The 11,481-nt window shown below is 39.0% G+C and overlaps 1 protein-coding gene across 1 annotated transcript in view; it reads left to right on the top strand.

The window, feature by feature from the left end:
• The window catches only part of LOC107080681 (sodium/calcium exchanger 1-like), an 18,085-nt gene extending 11,440 nt beyond the window's left edge, over nt 1–6,645 (top strand). Inside the window, exon 5 of the mRNA XM_015368890.1 lies at nt 3,395–6,645. Coding sequence (XP_015224376.1) covers nt 3,395–3,774 — 380 coding nt within the window. The 3' untranslated portion in view covers nt 3,775–6,645. The remainder of the gene's footprint in view (nt 1–3,394) is intronic.
• Nucleotides 6,646–11,481: the final 4,836 nt, after the last annotated feature.

Raw genomic sequence — 11,481 nt, 5'->3', positions numbered from 1 at the left:
AGGCAGGCTCCTATAAAAGCTTAGAATTGGGAATTTATAATTATAAATTAGATAAATTAATGATGTTACATCCAACTGAGAAACACATAGGCTCTATGCAGGAATTGTGATTTTAAGGTTGAAAGGAAATCTTTCATCTGTGAACTCCATATAAGCTACAGATTCAATAAACAATACCACAGAAAAGGAGCCATATTGAGGTTTGACTAAACTCTAGAATCGATGGGGGAGGAATTGATCCTGAACTGCTGTCTCCTAAGCCTGCTCCTTTCAGTGTGCATCTTGTCTTTGTGTGCCCCTTAGCTCCACAGTAGAATCAGACATTTACCTTTATTCAGTCCTTAGTGGGCAGTCTTCTGCATCCCAGTTTCATAAGCACCTCCTGAAATCCACACTCCTGCTGAGAGTAGTTGCAAGGAGAAGAAACCATAGAAACAGGAAGACTTCTTTTCAACGTCCCTTACCAAGCTCTTTATCTTGCATCATTTCTTGTAGCCAAATCATTCACATACTTATTACATGCCCCATCGACATGTGGGCATGACATAAGTAGCCAGCTGATCCTTTTTCCTATCCTCTGAGCCCTTGGATAAAAACATCCATCCAAGTCTCATTGTTCCAATTACTGTCTGCCATCAGTGTACAACAATCAATTATATAATAAATTGTTTAAAAAAAATGTTAAAAGTCAATAACCTGTCACAGCATGCCCATTCTGTCTGATGGTAAATAACCTCCTAGAAGACTCTTGACTGGATAGGATTGAATTGAACACCCAAACAAGCTCTCTGGCAAAAAGCATTGTAAGAATAACAGAGTGTTTTATTTTTCTGCCAGTCAGGTGGGCCCAACCTTTGGCTTTTGCCATATAGAAATGATATAACTGAAGCTACCTTGGAACATTTCAAGGGGAAGGTGGAAGGTTGCAACTCAAAGTGTATCTCCAACTGCGTGAGGAAGGAACAACACTGAAGAGGCATTACTTTACATACATCTAGAAAGATTAGTCTAGGCCCTCTGTTAGGGACTGTAGAGCAGACAGGTGGGTAACAAAGGCAGAAGCTGAACTAGTCTGACTGACAGAAGTTTCAGTGACACCTTAGAGTAGATTATATCAGGCTGAGAACAAGAGGACCCAGTTTTTGAGGGGAAGAGACAATTAGGTTTCACAAAATGTTTATTTAAGACAGAACTGCAGTGAACAACGTTCAACCTTTGCAGGAGGAGAACACAGGTTAGAGACCATGTCTATCTGTGGAGGATTATAACGAACATGTGAGTCAACTGCCTGGTCTTAAAGTTCAGTCCGTGCCCTGCCAGTCCGGAGGACAGGCAGGAGATCAGAACTGAGCAGACAAAGGAAAGCAGTAAAATCCAGCGGGCGAAGCCAAAGCCGGTGTCGAGGATGTGTTCAGGAGTCAGGGCCAGGAGATTATAGATCTGAAAAGGTACTGAAAGGAAATCCAGGATGGTGTCAGGAATCAGTTTCAGGTTCGGTACACAGGCAGAATCTAGCAGGAGTCCAGGGACAGGTCAGGCAAACAGATCAGAATGGGAACAGTCAGGCTCAGAGGTTTAGAGGCAGAACTGGTCAAGATCAGGCAATCAGAAACACTCAGGTACGCTAGAAAACTTTCAGAAAAGGCTTATAATCTGGCACTGGTGACTGGTAGATGGCTGGTTAAATATGGGCTGAAGCAGGTGGATAAGATGAACGGTAATGAGGACTGGGAAGAGCTAGGCAGGTGAATCAGAACAGTCATCAGTGTCAAGATCATGACAGGTAAACTTACTCTGTAAAACAAGTCTCTTACTTGGAAACAGTATTTTTTAACACCGACACTCCACTCAAGAGTCGGCAAAAGGTACATTGTCTTTTGTAATGCCTAGACAGAGTCTTGAGACCGACACACCGATAGATAATTCAGCCAACACAAGTAGTAAGCATGTAATTAAATTGTTAAAGTAAATGAATGTTGCAGTAGCTGGAAATGACTGAAACTGGAATCGCTGAGAGGAGGGTTTGGGGCTGATAACAACTCAGTAGTTTTGAACTGCACTGAATTAAAGCCACATACTGTCTCGGAAGCTGGAAGATTTATCCTAATGACTCTGTTTGGATGTTTTCAGATGATTGATTGACAGATCCAAATCTTAATGGGGCCATACAGGGCTAAGGCTAGCAGGGGACCTGCAGTCACTTCAGGGGTATGCACCTAGAAGCAGAGGCTTCCAGGAGGGCTAATCGAAAGGGGAACCTGGAGTTCAAGCGAGAGCCTCTGAGGCACACTAACCAGGCAGAGGTTTCCAGAGGGACAGAGGCAGGTCCAAAGTCCAGGCTTGGCTCGTACACAATTTGATAGAAAGATCCAAATAGGGCCAGAGGCAAACAGACTTGGTCAAGAATTAGGTCACAAAGTCAATGCGCAAAGATCAGAGGCCAACAGCGGTATCTGACAGGGTTAAGGCAGGCAATAGAAAAACACGAACAAGACAGGTCAAGACCAGGAGGTCAAAACAAGGATTGCTGGATGGTCTACCCATCGCTTTCACAAATCTAAAATTTATCCATTGGGAGAGCCAGGAATTTTTAATGTTCATTAAAGGTGCAGCAACGTCTGATAATAGGAGCTGCAGCAGGTGTAACAGCTAAGTCCTGGTTGCCAGGGCAGCAGAGGTAGCAGGGAGGGATGTCATGGGATTGCATGCACCAGCTTCAGAGGCAGAAACAGACAGGAATCATTACATTTATGGCTGGTTTATCCCCCTATTTCCCCTCAGTCCTTTATCTAATTAGGATTCTAGCAGAACCTCTCTCTATTTGCAGCTTGAAAGTCTTCAACACTATTTAAACAGTGTAGTAATTAAAATTAACTGTTCTACTGCAACCTCTTTCCACAGAATGTCTTCTATGATGTGTCATCAAATAATGTTCTGTGTCACCTGACCATCAGAGGATGGTCAGTTTCCTAATGATCTGATTTAACAACTCTAATTTTTGCAGGACTTTTTGTGGTCGCAGATTGAACAACTTTATAGCCTACTTTTAGAGAAAAGCATCAACACCAATTAAAATTGAGTTGTTCTGATCAGTTACCATTATCCTACAATAACATTCTTATTATCATGAGGGCACAAGTCTCACTAAGAGCGACAATATCTACATCAGTAGGCCACAACAGTTCACAGACAGCTTTGCATGAATGTGATTATTGGAATCAATACTGGGAAGCACTGACGCTGCTCCAGTTGTGCAAGGTTACTCCAGGAGCTTCTTTTTTGACATTACTCACATTAACCTCGTAATTTAATTGTAACATGTCTTCCAGCCCGATTTTTGCATCCAATCTCACTATACTGTATAGAAAAAGTTGACATGTTTCTCGTTTTACAGACACATTTGCGAGTAAAGTGGCTGCCATTCAGGACCAATATGCCGACGCTTCTATTGGGAATGTGACAGGCAGCAATGCTGTGAATGTATTCCTGGGCATCGGGGTGGCATGGACCATCGCCGCTGTTTACTGGAACACGAAAGGTCAGACATTCAAGGTGAACCCTGGCTCGCTAGCCTTTTCCGTCACCCTCTTCACCATCATGGCGCTGGTATGTGTGCTCGTGCTGCTCTATCGCAGGCGCCCCAGTGTTTCAGGCGGTGAGCTTGGGGGCCCACGGACAGCCAAGCTAGTCACTTTCTTTTTTTTCATCTCCCTCTGGTTCATCTACATCCTGCTGTCCTCCTTAGAGGCGTACTGCCATGTGCCGGGGTTCTAAATGCAAGGCAAAAGTAAAGACATGAATCCTCTTCTTGTTTTTACAGTTTACAGGTTTCTCACTGTTTTTGTCAATTTTCACAAGATTTCTAACTATTTGTATCATCAGTATTATTGATACGGCACAAAATCTAAATAATTATGTATTTAAGGACTTTGGGACTTTGTTACCACTGATAATGCTGTGAAAGCTAGCTTTAGCCTCTGAAACTACTCTTATCTACTTTTTCTTTTTGTGCTCTTAAGTACTTTAATTTGTAGAAGATATATACAGTGCTGTGAAAATGTATTTACCCCCTTACATGTTTCCTCTAATTTTGTCACTTGTGTTTTAGATCTGAAAATATTTTTTAATATCACACCAAGATAATATAAAAAGTAGTTTTTATAATGATGGTTTTACTTACATGTTAAAGGAAAATGCTTTTAAAACCAATGAAAAAGTAATTGGCACCTAAACCTGATAACTTGCTATCTAACCACCACCAGTGACAATAACTCTGCAAGAGTTTGCAGTGCTTATGAGTCTTTTAAATTGCTGTTGAGGAAGGGCTGTCAGACCTGAGTAGCATGATTAAACTCATGCTACTTAATTCTAATCAATTTTAGGTCCAGGCTTTAACATGGCCTTTCTTTACTTAACTTTTTTCTTTTACGTATTGTTTAAATCCTTTAAATGTTTTCCTACTGCTATTTTTTAGATGGCCCCTTTAAGTAGATATCTACAACTGTAAATCCTCCCCACCCACACGTGGCACAGTCACCCCTCTCGTTCCAATCTTCAATTGTACTGTTGGTCAACAGGTTGCCAGGTCTGCCAACTACCAACGGTAAGCTGAGAGGAAAAATGTCAAGTAAGGAGCCTTTCACGGTATATTAATTGTTCATTAAAAGCCTCTTATTGTTTCTATATAATACTATTATTCAGTGGAACAATCTTCTAGTGAAACACGTCAGTTCCCTTGGATGAGTTAAACGCAGATAAGTAACTTCCCAGTTTTGATCAATAAAGAAAATCATTGTTAGTGGAAAACCAATAACACATCAGAGTAATTTCACACTAGGTTGCTTGCAAAAGAACCAAACAAACTTGCAACAATGCACCCATGCCACGTTAGGGTACCAGCTAACCATTGGTTAACATAAGCAAACATTAACTTGCCCGTAAAAGAAAAGCGTCAACCTCCAAGTTGCCTCTGAGCCGCTTATCCATCTTAAGTCTTCACCAACTCTCAAGGGCTTCACCTATGTTTCTCACCTTTTTTTTTTTTTTTTTGAACACCTGAATATGAGAAATGTAAAGCCAAGGAGAAGTCATTTCTCAGAGCCGTTGCATCTTATTTGACTTTAACCTACTATTCCAATTCAAGCAGAATCCTTTCATGTTAATGTTGCCATCACAACCAGAAGTGAATATATAAAACACCTTATGTGTGCAAGGGGCAAGATTCTGTCATCCCTGGTGTCAGATAAAAGTCAAATTTACACAAAGTTTCTACTCTGTTCTATTCTGTTAGGTGTAGCCTGTTAGAGTGAAGTAAAAATGTGGTTTACTGCTGTTTATCATGATGTAACAAAGGGGTAATTATTTTTTAAACAGGACCAGGATGCTTTTGATACTTTTATTCCTTTGGTAATAAACCCATCATTTAAACCCTGCTTTTTGTTTTCAATCAGGTTCTTAGAGATTAAAATTAGTTTGGGCATCTAAAATATTTAAGAGTAAAAAATAAAAAATAAAAAGGAAAAAAAAAAAACCTGTGGGGAGGGAAATATTTTTTCACTGTATATAATGATCAGTCTGGGCTTCAGCTCCACCAAACCTACTCCGCTGCTTGACATTTACAGCTTCTAGCATATTTTTCCTCTTCTGTGTAGATTCCTGAATAAGTTTGCTTAATCTTGACATGGAGATCCAATATTCCTTAATGGGAGCTAAAGGATGGAAAATGAAAGTTGGTGCATGGGATGAGGTTACATCGCACTTTGTCACAATATGATGGACTGAGAAGGACAAAACATGCTTGTGTAATCAATATAAACATTATTGATTCATTGTATACCATGTAAAAGATTAACATTGTGTGTGGGAGTTTTGTGAAAGACTCGGTGTGTTTACTTTTGCACGTACTCAGATTCAGAGTTTCTTGGTAATCTATTTTAGAGTGCTGTACGTAATATTTTGGCATAGCTGTTGAAGTGTTGGTGTATTTCTCTACGTGTGAATTACAGATCTATCATATTCTCTTCACTGCCTGGACCCCTTTCCTTGCATAGCCTTCTCCATACTTTTTAGAAAACCAGGCTTTTAAAAATGTTATTTATTTATTTTTATTTTTTTGTCTTTACAACAAAAGTGAAGCTGCGGCTTGCTTCCAGATTGATTTATAAAGTTTACATATGTGTGTGAATGTGTATGTGTGTACAGGTTAGCCCTTTTTTTGGAATAAAAATGTTTGAGTATGGACTCTACAGATGGTACATGGTTATTGTTCAATGAATAAAAAAAAAGAAAAATTATAGTTTATGTGCAGATTCTTCTTGTGAACTTTTTTTATGACGACACTGTCAAAAGCACAGCTGACATATTTTTCAATGAGAGAAGCAATCATCATAACCCCATTACCAAATGTTTGACCTGAAAAATGTGTTAAAAAGAGCACATGTGTACAGTGTTAATTGAGAGTGTTGCAGTGTTACACAGCCGTTGATGCTGAAAGGTTTTTTATTATTGTTTATTTAACTTAGAGTATGTATAGCCATATTTATTGTTACTGTATTACTGTAGAGCTATTTATATGATCTGTTTTACTTTTATTTATACGCATGTTCATTGTAAAAAAAAAATAAAAGAGGTGGAAATAAATGTTGATTTATGGTCCCATACAGTGTTGTTATTTTAGTTTGCATTTTTCTGGTGTCATTTACATAATATAGAAAAAAGAGATTTGCTGTGTTTTTATTACCATTGTTGATGTTATAATACAACTTAAAGGCAAATAATAGAATTTGTGATCTAAGGAGTTGATGCCTATGAGTTATTTTAAATTATTCATCAGACCAGTACACAGCACTTGAAACTATCAATGTTACGAGTGGCTCTTCCCTCTTAAAATATCGACTGCAAGTTGGGAGAAAATGCACCGTTTTTACCCAGGCCATGTGACCTGGAAGAACCTATCGCTTTTTCGTTGGCGCAGGCTGAAAGAAAAAGCCAGATGTAAAACCGATTCTCTTTTGTCAACTTTATTATTAGACTGGTACGTTAACACTTTACTCGTAGTGTACAGTCATATATATTTTTCTATGTTTAGTAGAAGCAAAATAAAGGCAGAGAAAGCTAGCAGGCTACAAACAAAAGCTAACCTAGACATCCCATCCGACCCAGTGGCTGGTCACTGGAGCTGTGGCACTGGCACTGCATAGTCCGGCATGCACTGGAAATGCTATCTAGAGAGAAGCAGCATTTCTCATGCCCTCAGAGGTGAACCTAGATGCTCAGCGAGGTCTGTCAACCAAAAGGCACACCCCTAGTGGACAAACGTTACACTGGGTGCACTTAAGATATTAGATATTACAATATTCATGCAGGAGAAATAGATGGTTTTTGCTTCTTTCTCTGCTTGATGATCTCCAGCTCTTCCCATAGATTTCAATTGGATATAGGTCAGGTGATCAAAAGGGTTATTCTTGCAGTTTTACTTTTTTCTCTGAAATCACTAAAGAAATTCTCTAAAGGAGCAAGTAATAAAGACACCTAGTGTTTCAAATTGTAACAACACACAGAAAAAATACACCTCCCCACCTTCTAGGTGCTGATTTGCAAATATTCCTCCTTCAAACTTGGCGGAAAAATAAAAAAAAACAAAAAGGTTTTAAATTCATCTGTCTAGACCGGGCATGCCAAAAGTCGGTCCTAGAGGGCTGCTGTCCTGCAGGTTTTAGACGTTTCCTGCTTCACCTCAGCTGATTTCTAGCTGTTTAACAGACTTTTAATGAACTGCAATCATCAAATCACCTGTTCTATTGCACAGGTCTTCTTGTATAGAGGTATCTGGCGTTCCAGTCTTATTGCAGGTAAGTTCTTTCCGGTTTGTGTAATCAAGCCACTTTCTCCATTGTTGTTTCGGGTATTTGGACTTGATCCTTGGGTAGTAGGTCATTTTTCTCCATTGCAAAGATTTCCTCTACTATTGATATCCATTGCATCAAGTGTGAAGGGTAATTTTTTAACCATTTTCTGGTAACGGCCTTTTTAGCTGCCACTATCAAGATTTTGAGGAGATGGATGTTTTTCCCTTGTATCTCTTCACTCTCCAGCCAGCCCAAGCACACAATACGTGGGTCCTTGGGTATCTTGTACCCTATTATTTCTTCTACAGCCTGAACAACTTGATCCCAGTAGGTTTGTATTTTTGTACACTGCCAAAATATATGAAAGGTGACTGGCATTCATCTGTCCACATTGCTTCCAACATTGTTGCTGAATATGGAGTAATTTATTTTGTAACTGAGGTTTTATAAAGCAGCATATCAACTTTTTTAAGCCAAATTCCCTCCAGCCTCTAGAGCTTGTGGAGGACTGTTGAGTTTTGCACATTGAAAGCCAGTCGCTATTTGAGTTTTTTTACTTTAAATTCTGCCAATTTCGTTTTTATAGGCTTTTATTTAGCTAATTCAAAGGATGTATTTAGCTTCAATGTCTACCTCTTGAAAATCTTTGTGTCTTTTTGTACATGGAACATTTTAAGCGTGGAATCTAAGCAGCATCCACATGTGGAGTGTTTTAATGAGATATAAACATGTGATCCTTATGAAATACACAGAAGAGGAAGTTGCATGATATTTATGCATGTTTACGTCTATGAAAGAAACTGATCCAAAAGCTGGAGGAAGTGGGGAACCTGTAAGAACCATTATCTATCATTCTGGTCATGCCATACTCTATTGGGAACCACATAAAGCTAATCACTATAACTCCAGGCAAAACAGAGCTCTAAAGCAGGGCTAAAAATGTTTAGAAACAAATGTAAGAATGATGAACTTTCGAAATTACCTACATACTCTCTAGCAGCAGTAGCAATAACTTTAGAAAAATACAGGAAATTATGTTAAAGAGGCAAAAGGGTTCTGAAATAACCCTTCCAAACCACAGTACTGTGTCTTAATAACTGTCTTTTTATTGCAGGAAAAAAACATCCACTAATTACAAACACATTGACTGGGAAACAACCCCCTGGTGAGAAAAAAAAGATTATTATTATTACTTGTAGGCGCATGCAATCTTCTGTTCACGGTCAAATTATCTCGTGGTCCGCTTTATAACTCAAAAGTGCTTGTTTCTCTGCCTTCTATAGATGTGATGGGGGAAAAAAGCCCTTTTAACTTGCTGCAAATAATTTGAATTCACGTCACGTTTGCAGAACCGGCTGAGTATCAAAATGCTAAGGGGGGTTTAAATTGGGAGCATCTGAGGACATCCATGTTCCAAAAATCCTTGCGGTCACTTTTTGAAGAGCAATTAAATCCACATTGTTACAAAGGATTGAAGAACCATCCAAGTCACATTAATTAAAAGTGGAAATTAAACATTATTTATAAAAAAATAACCAAACTAATAATTTGTTGTGTCTACATTAAATGTTTCAATAAAAACACTAATTGCAAAGCTTAAGCACTATCATTTGCCATATCCGTGTCTTACCATTATGCTGTATGCGGCGTGTGTACAGGAGAGGCTGTGGGTTCTGCAACACTTTAGGAGAATTAAGCACACAGAAGATGTCATGAATGCCTAAAATCCAACTACTATGTGTCACATTTTGACTATGTAAAAGCTAAGAGATTCACTAATCTCTACAGCTTGTATTTATTTTACTGATGATGTCACATGACTAAACATACCTTGACCACTCTCTAATATATTAGACTAGTAGTAGTTTCCAGTGGGTTCAGTTTTTATGAGCTGTTGCAGTCCTGCTGTGCCAAAAGCATCTCCAAACCATCACACTTCTACCTTCATGCTTCGCAGCTGAAATTAGATTGCTGTATATATTTTATACCAAACACTTCCCCTAATCTGGATCTCTTAACCTTTCTAATGGCAGGTTGTTGGGGTTTTTTTCAAATATAGGATGGTTTCTCGTTTTCAACTTCCAAATAAGAAAAAAAGACAAAGTGTTGGTGGGGACCTTCAAGTCAATATCTTTTTAATCCCACCGTAAAATGAATTTAGCTACAGGTGAAATGTTTTTTTTTTTTTTTTAGCTTCCTCTGCACTTGACAGAAGAATTTGAATTGATGGTGGACATCATATTTTAGCTACTTTTCTATTTCCACCTAAAAGAGTGAAGGATACAAAGCTTAATTCTTTTATTTTAAAGTTCCACTGAAGTGTTGGGGTTTATTTCTGGAAGGATCTTCTGTAGCAGTCTGTCTTACATCATATCTGGAGAAGCCTCTTAGTGAAGACATTTCTTCGGAAGAAGATGCTCACTGTTGTCCATAATCTTTTTCACTTTATGAAGAATCCTTCTTGGGAAATGACCTCCAGAGGTCCGATAGAAGTTCCTAGAACAGAGCTGGCCGAATTGAGAAAGAAATCACACTCTCCACAGCAGACGTATGAAAGATAAGATGCATCTTGCTGCTTCTACAAGGACCTAAGCTTTCTTGGGAAGTGCAGTCTGGTGTATCCTTCTTGTAGATGGCTTCACTGTATCGTCAAGTTGTTGTCCAGGTATACACTAAGGTATTTATACTCCTCAACCACCTCCATTTCTTCTCCCAGGAGGTTAACAGGATTCAACTTGTTCCTGTTTCTTCTGAAATCTGAAATTATCTTCCTTATTTTGTTGAAATTCTTGATCAAATGATTGTTTCTACACCATGTCACAAAGAGGTTCACCAGCTCTCTGTACTCAGCTTCTTGTCCATCTTTGATGCAACCAATGACTGCAGAGTTGTCCCAGTATTTCTGTAGATGACAGGATTGTCTGGTACTGGAAGTCAGACATGTAGAGAGTAAAAAGGAATGTAATGCCTTCTCCTGTGATCCTCCTGTGCTGCTGTGTACTTGACTAGACAGGTGACCCTTCAGTCTAACAAGATGTGGTCTGTTTGTCATGTAGGTGATTGTTGATGCCTCCAGATGAGTCTTCAAGAGTTTCTCATGAAGTAAGTCAGGCTGAATTGTGTTAAATGCACTGGAGAAATTGAATAACGTGATGAACTAAGTTCTGTCTTTCTTTTCTAAATGACAGTGGCTTTGGTGAAGCAGGTGTATGATGGTATCTTCAAAAGCAGCTCCACTGAATTTTCTGTAGTACTGGGACAAGGTAGGAGGTCTTCCACATTACTGGAACCTTATCCTGCCTCAGACAAAGGTTGAAGAGATGCTGTAGAATCCCACAGAGCTGTTCTGGAAAGGCTTTTAGCGGTCCTTTTAATGAAGCAGGTTTAAAAAACTCGGATTCAAATCCTCAACTCAACAAGACTGATCTACCCTAAGGTCGGGAACTCTGAGTTTCCGGTTTCACAACGGCGGCTATGGATTAGTTCAATCAACTGTGAGTAGGTCCCCTCAAAATTAAACACATGCATAGCAAGTATGAAAAGCCATTGAATACAGAAATGGAAAAAAATTGAGAAGGTGTTTATAAGACCAAGAAACATGCTACAGACAAAGGAGAGGAAGACAGCAAAGGAG

This window comes from Cyprinodon variegatus, unplaced genomic scaffold (genome assembly GCF_000732505.1).
Source record: "Cyprinodon variegatus isolate N-32 unplaced genomic scaffold, C_variegatus-1.0 Scaffold2213, whole genome shotgun sequence".
Taxonomy (NCBI): Eukaryota; Metazoa; Chordata; class Actinopteri; order Cyprinodontiformes; family Cyprinodontidae; genus Cyprinodon; species Cyprinodon variegatus.
The sequence above is the reverse complement of the archived record's forward strand: the minus strand, read 5'-3'. Positions and strand labels throughout refer to the sequence as shown.